This window comes from Urtica dioica, chromosome 3 (assembly GCF_054948205.1).
Source record: "Urtica dioica subsp. dioica isolate 48M chromosome 3, U.dioica_male_clone48M_v1_H2, whole genome shotgun sequence".
In the NCBI taxonomy this organism is placed as follows: Eukaryota; Viridiplantae; Streptophyta; class Magnoliopsida; order Rosales; family Urticaceae; genus Urtica; species Urtica dioica.
This window is the reverse complement of record NC_142758.1, coordinates 4,697,189-4,716,367: the sequence shown is the minus strand read 5'-3', so window position 1 is coordinate 4,716,367 and position 19,179 is coordinate 4,697,189. Positions and strand designations below refer to the sequence as shown.

Sequence of the window (19,179 nt, the reverse complement as noted above, 5' to 3'; positions counted from 1 at the left end):
ACGCCACTGAGTGTTTCGAGTTCATAGATCCCGGGATGTGCTATTTTCGTGACCCTGTAAGGGCCTTCCCAATTTGCACCGAGTTTTCCCGCGTTTGCTTCGGCAGTGTTCTGGGATACTTTTCGGAGAACCAAGTCTCCTATGTCGAATCTTCTTGCGTTGACTCCCTTGATGTAGAATCTGGCAATGGATTGCCTATAGAGGGATAGCCGTGCCAAGGCCGCGTCCCGTCTTTCTTCCACGAAATCCAAGGAGTCGCATAATGACTCGTTGTTTTTTAACTCATCTCCAGGTGCGTGTGCCACCCTAAAGGTTTGCACCTAGTGCTCGATCGGGATGACTGACTCGACCCCGTGAACTAAGGAGAACGGGGTTTCTTTTGTCGGTCTTCGGGGACTGGTTCGGTATGCCCAGAGCACACCGGGAAATTCTTCTGCACATCGTCCTTTCCTGGCGTCGAGCCTTTTCCTTATTGAGTCTACTATAGTTTTGTTTGTTGCTTCTTCATGTCCATTTTCTTGAGGATACCGTGGTATCGACATCCTCAACTCTATGTTATTGCGGAAACAAAAAGTTTTGAATTTTTTTGATATGAACTGCGATCCGTTGTCCGTTACGATCTCGTGTGGGGTTCCGTGCTGACAGATTATATTTTTCTAGATGAACGCGGTTACGTTGACATCTTTTATCAAGACGAAGGCGCCTGCTTCGACCCATTTTGAGAAATAATCTGTTAAGATCAACAAAAACCTTAATCCACCGGGGGCGGACGACATTGGTCCCACGATGTCCATAGACCATTTCATGAATGGGTATGGAGACGAGATGGAGGAAAACTCTTCAGCGGGTCTTTTTATGTTGGGTGCATGGCGTTGGCATTGGTCGCAGCGGCGCGAATGTGCCTCGCAATCTGCCAGCATGGTCGGCTAAAAGTAGCCTTGCCTTTTTATTTTGACGGCGAGTGCTCTGCCTCCTGTGTGGCTTCCGCACTCTCCCTCGTGTACGTCTTCCAAGATTCATTTTGACTCGTCCTCGCCGACGCACTTAAGGTACGGTCCTGCGAAGATTCTTTTAAACAGACTTCCTTCTATTACACAGAATCTTGCGCTCCTTAGTATGAGCTTTCGTTTTGCCATCTTGTCGGACGGGACCGTACCAGTCGTGATGTAATGTATGATTTCATCCCTCCAATCCCCCCCTTCTATAGCTATTACTGCCGTGACAGTGATGGCTATGGAAGGTTGTTTGATTGTCTCGACTGGTATTACCCTTTTGAGATCCGGGTCCGAGGTAGATGCCAATGTGGCTAGTGCGTCTGCAGAAGTGTTTTCGCCCCTGGGAATTCGCGTTAGGGAAAATTGCTTGAATTGCGCCGCAAGGTCTTTCACGACCTTCGAATAGGCTTCCATCCGCTCATCCCTTGTTTCGTATTCGCCGGAATATTGGTTTGCTACAAGCTGAGAATCGCAATAAGCATGCACTTGCTTTGCTCCCACGGCTGCAACCAATCTTAGTCCGACTATTAGCGCCTCATATTCGGTTTCGTTGTTGGATGCAACAAAGTCGAGTCTGAACGACTGTTTGATGACCTTGCCGTGGGGCAATGTCATGTGTATTCCTATCCCTGCCCCTTGTTTTGATGATGCGCCATCCACTTTCAGTGTCCAAGTGCCATCATCCTCGGTCACAGCTGGGTCCTTTCTCGGGAGTTCGATGAGGAAATCCGCTAAAACTTGAGATTTAGCGCAAGTGCTAACTCGATACTCAATGTCGTACTCGCTTAGTTCTACTGCCCATTTGGTCAGTCTCCCTGACTGGTTGGGGCTGTGTATGAAACTTCTTAGCGGTTGATGTTGTCAATAGTGCCCACAAGAAGAGTTGTAATCTTTATATTCTACATTTGATGTAATAAAGTCTCATGAAGACTCTTGCTTGTAATTGCTTATTCATTAATAAAAAGATGAAACGTTCATTCAATCTTCCTTGTCTGAAGCTTTATGATAAAACATTAGTCTTTAGTCCATAAACAAACTAAACAACTTACGAAGAGACAAATGTAGATTTGCATGAACAAACTCTTCGTAGTTTGCTTAAACCGATATATTCGCAATCTAAGGGTCAAAGGACTATTGACCTCAGTATGATTGTTAGAAGAATCTATGATGTCTAGTTATGAGGCATTGAGAGTTGGAGACTCTATAGTTCTTCTAGGTATCTTCCGAAGGTACTGAATTGACCAGTGCACTTCTAGAGACAAGATAAGAACAAACCATTTAACCTCTTATGTCTCGAAGTCACTATGTATGAATTGCATCGTGCTTACCTTAATCCTGAAATGAGACATGTCATTTCACACCTTAGTATTCTCATTTGAGAAAGTCAGAGTTCGGACTCACTACGTGATTCCGAACAGGGCCTATTGGTGAAGTACTAAGTTGTGAGAATGTCATGATTAACTTTGTGAAGTTCTCATAGATATGGAATTCATGTACAAGATTGCTGAAATGCAATGTGTATCACCTCATGCTTTGTTCCTTGGAGTGTGAATAAATGAACTGGCTAGTGTCCAAATTGAGTCTTGACTCTTTTGGATGAAACAATGTGACTTGTTAGCTCCTCGTCAATACATTGTTTCTAACTTATTCACAAGCGACTAAGGAGTTGAGGAAATAACAGCTAGAAGGGTAAAATGGTAATTTTGTAAATCCCGACTAGCTGATGATATTCATGAAGGGTAAACACAGATAATATTCAGTGGATCCGCTCATCATAATTAGGTTGAATTCTTGAGTAGAAAATAAATTCATTTGAACCGAGAGATTTTCAGTGTAAACTCTTTAGTGGAGTCAGTTGGCATTAAGCTAAACTTGGAAAAAGTTTGTGAACTTTTGAGTCCAAGTGTTTAGCTCAAGCTTTGTTCATTTGGGTCCATGAGGTCACTGTCACGAATCACATCGATTAGGAATAGTTAAACTGGAAGCTAAGTCAAAACAATAACGAAAATTGTCGAAAGGGTAATTTTGTCTTTTTGGACATGGCATGAAATGAATGTCAATAATTTTTTTTGACAATGTCATATGATGACATATTATATCACACGGCCATAACATGTTTATTGGGCCTTGTGAATTAATTTCATTTCATAGAATTTTACTAGAAAATTCTTAATGGGCTTTTCTTATGTTGTCATGAACAATTAAAAGAAAACCTAGGAAGCCTTTCTAGAAGGCTTTTGGCCGTCCAACCCAAGTAAATGGGAGACCAAATTTCGTGCAGCCCTTAGTGTGAAAGAGAGTTTATTTTGTGCATTAATGTATGAAGATATTTGCCAAAAGAAAAAGAGGAAACAAATTTCCTCTAGGAGAGTATGACATGGGCGGCCAAGGCAAGCAAAATAGGAAACAAATTTGCTTCTAGATGGCAAGGCTTACACGCCCAAAATGAGAAAAGGAAATAAGGATTATTTCCTCATGAATATGTGATATTCTAAAGAAGAGGAAACTACCTTATTGAAGGTAAAGCCTCTCCTATAAATAGGAGCCTTATTCTTTTCATTTCATTCATTCCACATAAGTTAGAGATTGAGAGCCTCTCTCTCTAGACCTTGTGGCCGCCCCTCTCCTCTCTCTCTCTAGTCAATTTCGTTTTATTGTTTTGGCACCTAGGTCCTCATTTGACCTAGTGTTTAGCTCTGCGACTTCAAGACTCGTTCTTAAGTCGTAGTGTTTAAAAGTGCCCACTCACTGATTCCTTTTATTTCGAGTGATTTAGTGATAGAAACTTTCGTGGTTGCTCGAGGTGCCGAGGAAAGAAAGAGAGACGTGCTGCGAGGGGAGACGAGCGTTGCAAACTCTCCGTAAGCTTCTCAAAGTTCAAGCTTCAAGAAAGGTTAGTAAACTTCTTAGCTCATAATAGTTTTTATTTATATGTACCTACTCTTTGTCTAGGTTAGTAAAAATGGTTTTACTTGCAAAAGAAAATTTTTAAAATTCCGCCGCTTACCGAAGCGTTAATTATTTTCTTAAACCCTAGATCGATTCCAACAGTTGGGTCGTCATTACTATTATGGAATGGGATTGGAAATATGGCCGGAGTTTTCGTGCTGTGGAAACTATGGCTAATGCCAATTTTTCCATGACAGGGTATCGAGTTTCGGCGTCGACTAACGACTTGCTTACATAAAATAGGGGTCGTTGGTCCCCTTGCTCTTCCCTGACGAGCACTCCACTGACCGCTGCCTGAGAGACGACAACATACAGGTAGAGAGGTTCTCCTGTAACAGGTTTTGCTAAAATCGGGGGTGTCGCCAGGTACTCTTTTAGTTCTTTGAATGCCTTCTCGCATTTTTCTTCCCATTCGAGTTTCTTGTTTCCTTTTAGGAGTCGATAGAATGGGAGGCATTTATCAGTGGATCGAGAGATGAAGCGATTGAGGGCGGTAATGCGGCCTGTCAGTCGCTGCACTTCTCGTCTATTGCGTGGCGATGGCATTTCCCTTAGGGCATTTAGTTGGTCTGGGTTTGCTTCAATTCCACGTTGGGTGACTAGGTATCCAAGGAATTTCCCAGATGATACCCCGAAGGAGCATTTAGCAGGGTTCAACTTCATTTGGTATTCATTCAATACCTCGAAGCACTCCTGCAAGTGCCCTACATGATCACAATCTCTTAGGGACTTGACGAGCATGTCATCAATGTACACCTTCATTGTTTTTCCGATTTTTTCTTTAAACATTTTGTTGACTAACGTTTGATAGGTGGCACCAGCGTTTTTTAGTCCAAATGGCATGACCTTGTAGCAATAAATGCCTCGGTCAGTTATGAATGCCGTTTTTTCTTGATCGTCCGGATGCATTAGGATTTGGTTGTATCCTGAAAACGCGTCCATGAATGAAAGCATCTTATGTCCCGCGGTTGCCTCCACCAACTGGTCGATATGTGGTAAGGGGAAGTTGTCTTTGGGTCATGCCTTGTTCAAGCTTAAAAATATGAGCTTGAAAATCGTTTTCGAAAGTTTACTAATTTTGTGACAAGTTAGAATTGTTATCTTAGATTTTTTTTTAATTTGTTGCTCATGCCTTTAAATTAAAAATCATGTTGATTTTCTATGAGTTTGGGATGATATTAAAACACATTAGAATCAGTTCTAAAAGTTTTTAATTTTTTATATTGAAAAACGTGTTTTAAAGGTTGAGAAATTTCGAGTAAAATTTTGTGACTAGTTTTCTTGTTTTACTAGTTTCTTATTTTTACTTGAATCGTTTTATGCTTGTTGTTATTTCTTTTATGCCTTGTTATTACCTTGCTAATAAAACACAAATAAAAGCTTTAACAACCTTCATAAAACGTTCCGTTACACTCGATTCTTTTTCGCACCTAAAAAGGACCAAGCTTTAATTATTTCTTTTTCTTCGAGCTGGAGTAAACCCGCATTAAAAGTGGCGTAACTCTCTGCTCAGAAATCGAAATTTAATTATTCTTGAATCAAATTAAAGCTCTGTCTGTCCTCTGTCCAATGCCACCGGTTTCAGGTCAAAAGGACATCGGAGCCGCCAGTTATGGCGATTTTACTCCGAGGTGCACGGCTGTTCCGAAACTCCAGTTTTTTAGAATTCCGGATTTTCAGCCCCACTACCATGAGTTATAGAACTCTAATGAGAAAATTATCCTGAGCAAAATTGTTTTTTATAAGATTATAAACATGATGTGTAAGATTAAAAAGTTTTGATTTTTGAAAGATTAATTGAAATTGAGTTTTTACAAAAACTAGTTTGAATTTTGAAAAACCGTTTTCACTTTCAAACTTGAAAATATTTTGTCATCCAAATCAAATAAATTTTCAAAATGTTTTCAAAACTATATCTATATCACATATGTTCAAAATCTATATGCTCTTGAAAATTTGAGTTGGAGGTCTCCTTGTAGACAAGCCGAAAAAATAAAAAAGATGTGTAATCTCAAACTTTCAAGTGTTCGAGTGAGTTGAAGTTCACACTTCCCTCATGCACTTTCCCGAAATAGAAAATAGGAAAAGATCGAGTATGTACCTTGTGCCTTTATGCACTAATACTGCTCTGAACATGATGATCTAGGATTCTCTTCTAGTTGTCCGCTCTATCGCTCTATAACTAGGAAAACGGTTTCCGAACTTATAAGAGTAGATGAACCAACTCCAAAAAACTAAGTGGGAGGGTTATACTTGTTGTTTGTAACCCACGATCTCCAACACTAATGAAAAGTGCAAGTGTCGCCAGACTAAGAGTCACCCTCGTGGCCCTCTCTTAAATGAGAGTACTCAAGGGCGCTTTGCACTTATCATTGCTCAATGAGCTAAATCCGAAAGTGAGACAATGAGACAAGACCTCCCCTCGGCGGATTGTTTTTTAAAGTCAATCTTTTGGACTAATTGGTTGGTTATACACTTAGACTCAATCCCTAGTAATCCTCCTTCGAGGCCCTGCGAAAGGATGTGAGTGATCAAACCAATTTACAAGGTGGCTGGTCAAAATTGGTGTATTGACATCTTGGCTAAGCATTAATGATGTGTCATTTACTTATAAATGGAGATTTTTTGCGGCCTTCCCTCGAAGGAGTAAATTATCGTTTAGTTTATAACACTTTTGGATTTTATCAAAGTCTTAAATAAAACTTAAATCCTAAACCAAAGACTAATCATTAACTTGTTTCAACTTATATAAGCAATATGTCTCCCAACTCTCTCTCTCTTTCATTCTTTCCTCGAACAAACTCGAAAACGAAAACTACATAGACTCGAAACTTAACCTCGACATCATCCTTGCCATTAACAAGCACAAATGGGTACTCACCACCCCGTGTCCTCCTCTGACGAATGATGATTCGACTCAAGAGGACAATGACGCCTTAGCGGCCTGGCTATCTTGGCATCTATGAACAATATGCTGAAAGAGCAACATCATAACATCGAGACTGCCGCCGAAATGCTCTACAATCTCCTTGAGATGTTTGAAGGGCAAGGGCATCAAACAAGGCAACAAGCAGTCCGACAGTTTATGAACTGTCACATGAAGGCTAGGACTCCTGTTGGAGACTTTATGATACTGATCATTAGTTTTCTAAATAAAATGGAAATCCTAGGATCTGAGATTGATGAGAAGAGTGTCATAGATATGATCTTAGAACTCTCCCCGCATCTCTTGATTCCTCCAAGATGAACTACTCCATAAACAAGCTAGAGTACACTGTTACCAAGCTAATGAAGGAACTTCACACTGCTGTAGGTCTCGCTAAGAGAAAGAGGAATCAAGGAGAGGCACATGCTACTGAGCACAAAGCCTCCGCCTCTAGAACTGAGAAGGGACCTTACAAGGCCGATAAAAAGAACTGTCCCGCCTATCTCAAAGCAAAGGAACATAGTATTGTACTAGTTACCGAAGCATGCTTAGTAGCTGATAATGTATCAACGTGGATTCTTGACTCCGCTGCTACTAACCATATTTGTTGTTCCTTGAATGGTTTCAAGAAAACCAAAAGCTTAGAGGAAGGCGAGTTCTGTTTCAAATTAGGTGATGGGAGTCTGGTGTCTGCAAAGGCTGTGGGATCCGTGACGCTGTCTTTTGAAGACCGCACTTTAAACTTGAATAATGTTTATTTTGTTCCTACCTTTGGGAAGAACTTAATATCCGTTGCTCGTCTTCGTGAGCAAGATTATTGTTTAAAGTTCATTAAGAATGGAATTCGTATTTCGTTTCTTGATAATTCTTTTGTCACTGATGCATGTATGAAGAATGCTCTTTTCTACATCTATCCCACTCAACCTTCTCTTTTAGACACCGAAAAAGATAATGATCTAATTAGGGAGCCAAAGAGGATCAAACTTTCTGAATCCTCCGATCTAACAAAATCAACACACCTATGGCACTTAAGATTTGGTCATATCAGTCTAAATAGGATTAAGGGTCTTGTGAGGAATGGTCCACTCCAAGTCTCTGCAATAGGTTCACTACCTACTTGTGAATCCTGCATAGAAGGAAAAATGACTAAGCGACCTTTCTCCGATAAGGGTCGAATAGCCACTGAGTTGCTGGAACTGATACATTCTGATGTATGTGGTCCGCTCAGCCAACAGGCACGTGGGGGATACGAATACTTCGTTACCTTCACCGATGATTACTCGCGATATGGTTTTGTCTATTTGCTCAAACACAAATCCGAGACCTTTAACGTATTTAAGGTCTTTAAGGCTTTAGTGGAAAAGCAAACTGGCAAAATGATCAAAACACTTCGATCTGATCGAGGTGGTGAGTATATGTCTGGAGAGTTCGATGACTTTCTTAAAGAAGAAGGAATCGCTTCTCAGCTTACCGCACCTGGCACACCTCAACAAAACGGAGTGTCAGAGAGAAGGAACCGAACTCCTATGGAGATGGTTAGATCAATGATGAGTTACTCATCACTCCCTCCTTCCTTTTGGGGATATGCCCTCGAAACAGCCGCTTATATTCTAAACCAAGTTCCGTCCAAGACGGTTCCTGGTACTCCCTATGAACGATGGACTGGCCGTAAAGTAAGTTTGGGCCACATCCGAATTTGGGGTTGCCCTGCACACGTGCTAAGGCAAAAAACTAGCAAATTGGCTAGTAGGTCAGAATTGTGCTTGTTTGTGGGATATCCAAAGGAAACCAAGGGTTTCATCTTCTATAGTCCCGAGGACGATAAGACTTTCGTTAGCACGAATGCTCGTTTCCTTGAGGAGGACTTTATGAAGGATGCAAAACCTAGAAGCAAAATTGTGCTTGAAGAAAAGTTGGGTGAGGAAGCTTCTACCTCATCTGTAAGAACTGTTCTTACCCCAACTAAAACACAACCTAACTCATCAGAATCTCGTCAAGTAGTACTTCGACGTAGTGGGAGGGCTACTCAAAAGCATGACAGGTACATGTCTTATGGAGACTCTCTTGTAGCCGTCTCTGACATGGATGATCTTGTTTCCTATAGCCAAGCGATGGCTTGTTATGAATCAAACCTTTGGCTTGACGCCATGAAAGTTGAAATGCACTCGATGTATGTCAACAAAGTCTGGAAACTTGTAGACCTTCCTGAAGGGATTGAACCCGTAGGGTGTAAGTGGATATACAAGAAGAAAAGGGGTCCTGATGGGAACGTCGAGACGTTCAAAGCACGACTCGTGGCAAAGGGTTATACCCAACAAGAAGGGATTGACTATGAAGAAACCTTCTCACCAGTCGCGATGCTTAAATCCATCGCATACTCCTATCCATAGCTGCAGCTCTCGACTATGAGATCTGGCAAATGGATGTCAAGACAGCCTTTCTGAATGGCAATCTTGACGAGCGCATTTACATGGCTCAACCAGACGGTTTTGTGGAAGAAGGTCAAGAGACCAAGGTTTGTGAGTTGCTTAAGTCCATTTATGGATTAAAGCAAGCATCTAGGTCATGGAATATCAGATTCGATGAAACTGTGAAAAGCTTCGGCTTTGAACAGTCAATAGATGAGCCTTGTGTTTACAAGTTAATACACGAAGGCAAAGTTGTGTTTCTGGTACTATATGTCGATGATATACTACTCATTGGTAATGACGTGGGTAAGTTATCTGAGGTTAAGGTCTGACTGGCACAGTAATTCGATATGAAGGATCTAGGAGAAGCCGCGTACATTCTGGGGATCCAAATCTTTCGAGATAGGAAAAACCGGACCCTGTCGCTCTCTCAAGCATCTTATATTGATAAGGTGATGGATCGCTTCTCGATGCAAGACTCCAAGAAGGGTCAAACACCCTTTAGGCATGAAGTTTCACTCTCTAAGGACCAGTCTCCCAAGACTGCACAAGAGATTGAAGACATGAGGAAAATTCCTTACGCCTCTGCCGTAGGAAGCCTCATGTATGCTATGCTTTACACTAGACCTGACATCTGTTTCGCCGTTGGCGTAGTTAGCCGTTTCCAATCCAACCCTGGACCCGAGCACTAGATTGCTGTTAAGCATGTTCTTAAGTATCTTCGAAGAACTAGGAACTTGATGCTTACATACTCAGGTACTGACCTGACTATGACGGGATATACCGACTCCGATTTTCAAGCGGATAAGGATTCCAAGAAATCCACTTCGGGATCTGTGTTCATCCTTAATGGTGGAGCTGTTGTATGGAGAAGTATTAAGCAATCTTGCATTGCTGACTCCACAATGGAAGCAAAATATGTGGCTGCTTGTGAAGCATCCAAAGAGGCTGTATTGCTTAGAAAATTCCTTAAGTATTTGGAAGTTGTTCCTAACGTCGACGAGCCCATGACCCTTTATTGTGATAATAGTGGGGCTGTCGCTAACTCAAAGGAACCTCGAAGCCATAAGCGCTCTAAGCATATTGAGAGGAAATACCATTTGATTCGAGAGATCGTGCAGTGCGGAGACGTGGAAGTGAAGAAGATCTCAACAGTGGACAACCTAGCAGATCCATTCACAAAGGCCCTAGCGAACAAGGTCTTCGACCAACATCGAGAGGGATAAGGCATGAAAGACTACACACATATTCTTTGAGTCAAGTGGGAGTTTGTTGTCAATAGTGCGCACAAGAAGAGTTGTAATCTTTATATTCTACATTTGATGTAATAAAGTCTCATGAAGACTCTTGCTTGTAATTGCTTATTCATTAATAAAAAGATGAAACGTTCATTCAATCTTCCTTGTCTGAAGCTTTATGATAAAACATTAGTCTTTAGTCCATAAACAAACTAAACAACTTACGAAGAGACAAATGTAGATTTGCCATGAACAAACTCTTCGTAGTTTGCTTAAACCGATATATTCGCAATCTAAGGGTCAAAGGACTATTGACCTCAGTATGATTGTTAGAAGAATCTATGATGTCTAGTTATGAGGCATTGAGAGTTGGAGACTCTATAGTTCTTCTAGGTATCTTCCGAAGGTACTGAATTGACCAGTGCACTTCTAGAGACAAGATAAGAACAAACCATTTAACCTCTTATGTCTCGAAGTCACTATGTATGAATTGCATCGTGCTTACCTTAATCCTGAAATGAGACATGTCATTTCACACCTTAGTATTCTCATTTGAGAAAGTCAGAGTTCGGACTCACTACGTGATTCCGAACAGGGCCTATTGGTGAAGTACTAAGTTGTGAGAATGTCATGATTAACTTTGTGAAGTTCTCATAGATATGGAATTCATGTACAAGATTGCTGAAATGCAATGTATATCACCTAATGCTTTGTTCCTTGGAGTGTGAATAAATGAACTGGCCAGTGTCCAAATTGAGTCTTGACTCTTTTGGATGAAACAATGTGACTTGTTAGCTCCTCGTCAATACATTGTTTCTAACTTATTCACAAGCGACAAAGGAGTTGAGGAAATAACAGCTAGAATGGTAAAATGGTAATTTTGTAAATCCCGACTAGCTGATGATATTCATGAAGGGTAAACACAGATAATATTCAGTGGATCCGCTCATCATAATTAGGTTGAATTCTTGAGTAGAAAATAAATTCATTTGAACCGAGAGATTTTCAGTGTCAACTCTTTAGTGGAGTCAGTTGGCATTAAGCTAAACTTGGAAAAGGTTTGTGAACTTTTGAGTCCAAGTGTTTAGCTTAAGCTTTGTTCATTTGGGTCCATGAGGTCATTGTCACGAATCACATCGATTAGGAATAGTTAAACTGGAAGCTAAGTCAAAACAATAACGAAAATTGTCGAAAGGGTAATTTTGTCTTTTTGGACATGGCATGAAATGAATGTCAATAATTTTTTTTGACAATGTCATATGATGACATATTATATCACACGGCCATAACATGTTTATTGGGCCTTGTGAATTAATTTCATTTCATAGAATTTTACTAGAAAATTCTTAATGGGCTTTTCTTATGTTGTCATGAACAATTAAAAGAAACCTAGAAAGCCTTTCTAGAAGGCTTTTGGCCGTCCAACCCAAGTAAATGGGAGACCAAATTTCGTGCAGCCCTTAGTGTGAAAGAGAGTTTATTTTGTGCATTAATGTATGAAGATACTTGCCAAAAGAAAAAGAGGAAACAAATTTCCTCTAGGAGAGTATGACATGGGCGGCCAAGGCAAGCAAAATAGGAAACAAATTTGCTTCTAGATGGCAAGGCTTACACGCCCAAAATGAGAAAAGGAAATAAGGATTATTTCCTCATGAATATGTGATATTCTAAAGAAGAGGAAACTACCTTATTGAAGGTAAAGCCTCTCCTATAAATAGGAGCCTTATTCTTTTCATTTCATTCATTCCACATAAGTTAGAGATTGAGAGCCTCTCTCTCTAGACCTTGTGGCCGCCCCTCTCCTCTCTCTCTCTAGTCAATTTCGTTTTATTGTTTTGGCACCTAGGTCCTCATTTGACCTAGTGTTTAGCTCTGCGACTTCAAGACTCGTTCTTAAGTCGTAGTGTTTAAAAGTGCCCACTCACTGATTCCTTTTATTTCGAGTGATTTAGTGATAGAAACTTTCGTGGTTGCTCGAGGTGCCGAGGAAAGAAAGAGAGACGTGCTGCGAGGGGGGACGAGCGTTGCAAACTTTCCGAAAGCTTCTCAAAGTTCAAGCTTCAAGAAAGGTTAGTAAACTTCTTAGCTCATAATAGTTTTTATTTATATGTACTTGCTCTTTGTCTAGGTTAGTAAAAATGGTTTTACTTGCAAAAGAAAATTTTTAAAATTCCGCCGCTTACCGAAGCGTTAATTATTTTCTTAAACCCTAGATCGATTCCAACAGTTGGGTCGTCATTACTATTATGGAATGGGATTGGAAATATGGCCGGAGTTTTCGTGCTGTGGAAACTATGGCTAATGCCAATTTTTCCATGACAGGGTATCGAGTTTCGGCGTCGACTAACGACTTGCTTACATAAAATATGGGTCGTTGGTCCCCTTGCTCTTCCCTGACGAGCACTCCACTGACCGCTGCCTGAGAGACGACAACATACAGGTAGATAGGTTCTCCTGTAACAGGTTTTGCTAAAATCGGGGGTGTCGCCAGGTACTCTTTTAGTTCTTTGAATGCCTTCTCGCATTTTTCTTCCCATTCGAGTTTCTTGTTTCCTTTTAGGAGTCGATAGAATGGGAGGCATTTATCAGTGGATCGAGAGATGAAGCGATTGAGGGCGGTAATGCGGCCTGTCAGTCGCTGCACTTCTCGTCTATTGCGTGGCGATGGCATTTCCCTTAGGGCATTTAGTTGGTCTGGGTTTGCTTCAATTCCACGTTGGGTGACTAGGTATCCAAGGAATTTCCCAGATGATACCCCGAAGGAGCATTTAGCAGGGTTCAACTTCATTTGGTATTCATTCAATACCTCGAAGCACTCCTGCAAGTGCCCTACATGATCACAATCTCTTAGGGACTTGACGAGCATGTCATCAATGTACACCTTCATTGTTTTTCCGATTTTTTCTTTAAACATTTCGTTGACTAACGTTTGATAGGTGGCACCAGCGTTTGCAAGGGGAAGTTGTCTTTGGGGCATGCCTTGTTCAAGTCGGTGAAGTCGATGCACACCCTCCATTTTCCATTTTTCTTTTTTACGACGACAGTGTTGGCCAACCAGTCCGGATATTTGATTTCGCGGATTGAGCTAGCTTTGAGAAGTCTTTCAACTTCGTCGTTAACTATTGATGCCCTGTCGGGGCCAAGTTACGCAGTTTTTGCTTTATTGGCTTGAAACTTGGGTCTACATTAAGCTGATGGGACGTAACGTCGATACTAATACCTAGCATATCTTCCGTTGTCCAAGCGAAGGTAGATTTTTTTCGTTTCAGGAAACAAATCAGTTCTCGTCGTACGCCCCCCTTAAGTTCGGCTCCGATTCCCACACACTTGGAGGGGTCGAGGCCATCGAGCTGTATTTGTACTGTCATTTCAGTACTTGGGGAGTCCAATTCTTCTAGTTTAGAGCCTTCATTTTCTGTTGGCCCTAAGTTCGTTAATTGCTGTTGCTTCTTACTAGTTTCTTTAATATTTTGCTTGTGGTGCGTGAGGTAGCAGCTACGGGAGGTCGCCTGGTTACCTCTTATCTCGCCTACCCCTTCAGGCGTGGGGAAACAGATACATTGATGGAAGGGAGAGGGGACGCCCCTCATCCGATGTATCCATGGTCTCCCCAAGATAATGTTGTAAGGGGAGAGGCATTCCAAAACCTGGAATTCGACTATCTTATTTATTTCGTGGATCTTTATGGGCAGCTTGATGTTCCCTATCGATAGGGTGGTCGACCCGTTGAAGCCTGTTAATTGGGTTTGCTCCTTCTCAATCTCAGATTTTTCGATTCCCATTCTTTTAAGGGTATCTTTGAAAATTAGATCTACGGAGCTCCCTCCATTGATTAGGACTCGGGCGACTTCGCAGTTGGACACGTCGATTGTTATTACGAGCGCGTCGTCGTGCTGGTCTGCTGCTCCGGCGGCTTCTCTTTCGAAGAATGAGATTTGAACATCTTGTTCCTCTCCGATCTTGACAGTCTTATTCATCAGCTGACGCTGGTGAGCTTTTATTGAGTTGACCAAGCTTTTGCAAAACTTCGATCCGCCCATTATGAAGTCGACTCGGTGTTTTGCCGCGGTCGGCGGGGACTCCGGCTCCCCTTCTTCAATGGGCCTAGATCTTTTTGGCGAAGGATTGCCTCTGCGCGGTTGTTAAAAACCTTCTTTTTGGGCGGGGGACCCAGGTCAATGTTTTTTAATTCCCCCTTTGCGTATTTTTCGGCCAGTACTTTGCGCATAGTTTCGCAATATATTGTGGCGTGGCCGGTGGCCTGATGGAAGTCGCAGAAAGCGTTTGGGTCCCTAGTTCATTTTTTTGCCTGGGGACCTCCCTCCTTGCTCTCTTCTCCTATGTTGAAAGTGAAACCCGGAGGGGTGTGCTGCTTCCTAGCCTGTGGTCCGACCTCTTGGGGGTTGGGCCTCCGAGGATTGTTCCCAGTGCTTACGGGGCGATCCTATGTGTTAGCGTGGGGTTTCTTTTCGGCCGCCAGCTGTTTTGCTAAGAGGGCGAACTCCTTCTCAGCCTTAGCGTAGTTTGCAGCTTTGTGGATCGCGTCTTCCAATGACAGGGGCCGGTTCACAATCATCTCCAGTTGGAACCTCGAGTCGTGCCACAGCCCGTTCCTCAGAGAGGTTATGGCAGATTCGGGATCGACGTTGGAGATTTTCGAGAGGACGTCCTTATAACGGATCATATAATACTTTAAGGACTCACCTTCCCTCTGTTGAACCCCCCACAGGTCTGCTACTGTGAGCTCGTCTTCGACAAACATCAAATAATGTTTCAGGAAAGCTGCCGATAGTTTGGCGAAACTATCGATGGCATTCGGCTCTAGTCTGGAGAACCACTCTAAAGCGGCTCCGGACAAGCTTTCAGCGAACAGCTGGTAGTATCGCACCTCTTGTTCTCTCTATGTCAGCATAGCTCGTCCCATCGCAATCCTGAAAGACAGGATATAAGCTTTCGGGTTCGAGGTTCCGTTATATCGCGGGAGTCGAACTTTCCCGACGTCTCCAATAAAGACGTCGGTGATGTTCTTTGCGAATGGGGTTCTTCCTGTTTCGGTGACAAGTCGGTCTATCTCGGGGGCTAAGCCGGTCGCACTGTGAAATTTTGAGTGGACAGCCTTCAGTTCGGTTGTTACCGACTCTTTGAACTTTTCAAATTCTGTCGTGCTGGATTCACCCTCTTGAAAATGGCGAGGTCCCGTGCGCACTGGCGTGACCGTAGTGACCTCGCCCCGATTAGTTTGCGTCTGGTGTCCGCCAAAATATTGGGGGGTGAACATTGGGATGGTCGTCGCAGGGCGAGGTCCGAAATCCGCTGGGAAGGATCCCGGAAGTGCTCCCGCCGGCGGCGGCTGGGGAAGTCTGTTTGGATCGTTTGGGGCTTCGGTGGCGACCTCTTTCGTGCCCCCTCCGAGCTGTGAGCTCGAGCACGGGGGCTGGTCCATGCCTTGAGAAACTTGGATCCCGGTGAAGTCCAGACGGACTCCAGGGGGGAGAGCCCGACTCGTCTGCGCGGCTGACACCGCGTTACGAGCAGACTCTTGTGCGGTCACCTCACCAGGGTTCGGATGTCGACCCAGAGTATTTTGAGGGATCAAGAGGGAATCTAACCGGGCATTGAGGCTCCGGTTGGTTTCTTCCTGACTTTCTATTTTCTTGTTCAGCATATCCAGGATTGCCCTGATCCCCGGAGGGATTTCCTCTCCCGATTCATAATGAGTTAGGGTGGAAGAATTGATATCACTCTTCTGGCAAATTTGCTCCTTTCGAGGTTAGCCTTTCTGGACTTCCTACAGACGGCGCCAAATTGTTGATGTCGATTTCAACAATCTCAAATTATAATATACTTTATATATTTGATTTATTATAAATATGGGTTTCAGAAGACGTCGTATTAGAAGCAAAAAGAATTCAAAGGAAATGGGCTAAAATGAATGTAAATGCTCAAAGCTTTTATTAATAATCGAATAAATTACAAACTGGAAAATGGCGAAGTGCCGAACTCAGCAAGGGCGAACTCAAAGAATATAGAGATAATAGATCGAAAATAAGGTTGTAAGTTTGCGTGTGCAAAATTTGACATGTCGCCTTCTATTTATAGTCGAGGCTAGTTTGTTGGAATGGACACGTGTTCGTCAGTTCGGCTCTGCCACATTGCTAGTCGAAGTTATCTCAGATCCGGTCGTCGCGGCGAAGTCTTCTATCTGACCATGACCGATTCTTCTTGCTGGATTAACTCGGGCAACTCCCCTTGTGGCGAACTGGGCTCCTTATTGGGCTTGGGCCGATCTCCGCGAGTCGAGCTGGGTCTATTGTCGGGCTTTGGCCATGCTAAAGCCCAGCTTTAATGATTTTATTATTATTTTTTTTAGAAAATTGAATTTTGACCCCCACAATGCTAATTTTGCTTAATTTGGGGTTTTTTTGCTCTTTATATCTTGGTTAATGATAATTGGGAGAAAAAAGGACACTTATAGATGTTCAAGAATGCCGTTACATATGGTATTGAAGTTTCGAAAGAAGTGACATACACAAAGTTAGTAGATAAGAGATACGAGGCGATCGAAGTAGACGGATTCACGTTCGACTTAAAACTTGAAGTCCCATAAGAATGGGTACTATTCCGATGGCTCATGAGGTTTTGAAGAACGATGCGCTCGTTTCGTACTATATGAAGCACAAATATCGTACGAGATTTCCACTTTGTATAAGCTTGGTAATGAAAGAGATCATAGTGCCAAGTGCATTTTGAGGAGTACGTAAAGGAAAAAATTGTGACGGTTGGAGAAACAAGACACATAATAATTGTAGGAGTGGATTTCGCCCCTCCTCACGAGCTGGGCCAGTTCGACCCAAAATCCAGTTTGACCCAGAAATCCCAGGCGCAGGCGAACTCGACCCAAGACGATAGCAAGGAATTCCTTGCTGAAGACCGAAGCCCAGTTCGACCCATGCCCATAGATATTCCTAGACGATCCCGCCAAGTGGTTTGCGCGATCCACCTTCTCGAGGAAACGGTCAAATCGCCTAGAGATAAGGACGAATCCGAGATTGGCGGACTGAAGAGCGGTCCTGCTCGTACACGTGAGACGATCTAAAGAGGGAGGAAGATCGATGACCTAGCTATAAAAGTCTGCTCCACCTTCATTTTACGACTACTGATTTTTCGCTTAAAAAAGCATATAATTGTATTTCGCTTTGCTAATATTGTTTCGATCTTCTGCTCATTCCCTTTTATTTTGTATTTCCTACATTCGAATATCAATAAAGAAATCTTCTTTCGCATATATTTTTAATATCTTATATCGTTTATTAGTTTCCTTCGGATCCCGATCTAGTCTTCATAATCGGATTCTGAGACCCTTCCCTCTCAAAAATAAATATACAAATCTCCGTCTAGATAATCTTCGTATAGATTGTTGTAACGGTAAATCGGTTCAAAAATTTGGCGCCATCTGTGGGAAACACCATCAGAAACCTAACACCGAAGAATAAAGATCATCCGATCTGAAAAATGTCATTCAACAACGAACACGAGATCCGATCTCTGGAGTCGATCCAGAGATGCGAGCTCTGTTGCTGAAACTCTTTGAAACTACCTCCGAATTCCAGAGGTCGTCCCGATCTCTGCTCGATAGCTTGATGGTTGGGCAGTCTTCGCTTCAGGAGCAGCTCGACGTCTAGCGAGCTACCTTGCTGAGCTCGGTCGGGCCTGTCACCGCAAACGGGCGCAGGGCCACCACGCCCGGAAGGCGACTGAGCTCCTCCGGGATTCAGATGTCCCCCAATACCGCCGGTCCTAGTAACACGGCCGGGACAAGACAGTTTGACGAACAGGTCGAGGCCAACGATTGGTGAGCTCGACCGAACCAAGGCGACCTGCCGCCCCTCCTCCAGGAGGTCCCCCTCCTGGATATGTTCCTCGGGTTGTCAACCTCCCCCAGGAGGAAGAAAATCAGGAGGAGCCAAACTATTTTGGACCCGCAGTTCGACAGGAAGAGAATAATCCTTAGGGAGGACAAAACCGAGCTGGGACAGAATAACTCGGAATAGAGCCCCTAGGGGACAATCACCCCGCCGTCAATGCTTTTCGCCAAGTGGTGGAAGCGAAATTCCGAGCTGTGGATTCCAGGATGCATTATGCCACGAGCTCGGCCCCCGAGATCAACCGACTGGTGGCAGATACTCGGCGAACTCCTTTCGCCCAAAACATAACCAGGGTTAGAATCGGGGATGCTGGGAAGTTCAGACTCCCAAAGTACTCCGGGAATTCAAACCCGAAGACTTATGTAACGGCCTTCCGTATTGCGATGGCTCGAGCATGTCTGAGAGATAATGAACTAGAGGCTGGGTATTGTCAATTGTTTGCCGAAAACCTTTCAGGGAACGCCATTGACTGGTTTTTACGTCTCGAGGAAGGCTCGATAAGTTCTTTCCAGCAACTGTCAGCCGCGTTCATTAAGCTCTATTCAATGTTGGTTAAGGAGGAAGCAACCCTGGCGGATCTGTGGAACACCCAACAAACTCAGGACGAAACCCTAAAGAACTTCATGACGCGGTTTAAGACCGTTATGTCAAAAATTCCCTGTGTCGAAGGGGAATCTGCCCCTAACTCCCTAAAAAATGGACTCTGGCACGAGTCCAGGTTTTGGGAGGAAATGACCA

At 43.1% G+C, this 19,179-nt stretch overlaps 2 protein-coding genes across 2 annotated transcripts; both read right to left on the bottom strand.

Annotated features, from left to right (window-relative positions):
- Positions 1–1,016: 1,016 nt before the first annotated feature.
- Positions 1,017–13,403, bottom strand: LOC149402172 (uncharacterized). The gene is made up of 3 exons (XM_089608255.1): positions 12,876–13,403; positions 4,168–4,925; positions 1,017–1,824 (listed from the first exon to the last, which is right to left on the bottom strand). The coding sequence occupies exons 1-3, from the start codon at positions 13,401–13,403 to the stop codon at positions 1,017–1,019; spliced, it is 2,094 nt and encodes a 697-aa protein (XP_089464381.1).
- Positions 13,404–13,438: 35 nt separating this feature from the next.
- Positions 13,439–14,556, bottom strand: LOC149402171 (uncharacterized). The gene is made up of 2 exons (XM_089608254.1): positions 13,844–14,556; positions 13,439–13,646 (listed from the first exon to the last, which is right to left on the bottom strand). Exons 1-2 carry the CDS (start codon positions 14,554–14,556, stop codon positions 13,439–13,441), a joined length of 921 nt encoding a protein of 306 aa, XP_089464380.1.
- Positions 14,557–19,179: the final 4,623 nt, after the last annotated feature.

What these genes read in the sequence shown, in the direction of transcription:
- LOC149402171 (XM_089608254.1), bottom strand. Translation starts at nt 14,556, where the DNA reads ATGGGCGGATCGAAGTTTTGCAAAAGCTTGGTCAACTCAATAAAAGCT. An exon ending in GATGGCCTCGACCCCTCCAA is followed by an intron (nt 13,647 to 13,843) that starts GTGTGTGGGAAT and finishes TGGCCCCGACAG; the next exon opens with GGCATCAATAGTTAACGACG.
- LOC149402172 (XM_089608255.1), bottom strand. Translation starts at nt 13,403, where the DNA reads ATGAAGGTGTACATTGATGACATGCTCGTCAAGTCCCTAAGAGATTGT. An exon ending in ACCAACGACCCATATTTTAT is followed by an intron (nt 4,926 to 12,875) that starts GTAAGCAAGTCG and finishes CATATCGACCAG; the next exon opens with TTGGTGGAGGCAACCGCGGG. An exon ending in CTATTTTATGTAAGCAAGTC is followed by an intron (nt 1,825 to 4,167) that starts GTTAGTCGACGC and finishes TTTCATACACAG; the next exon opens with CCCCAACCAGTCAGGGAGAC.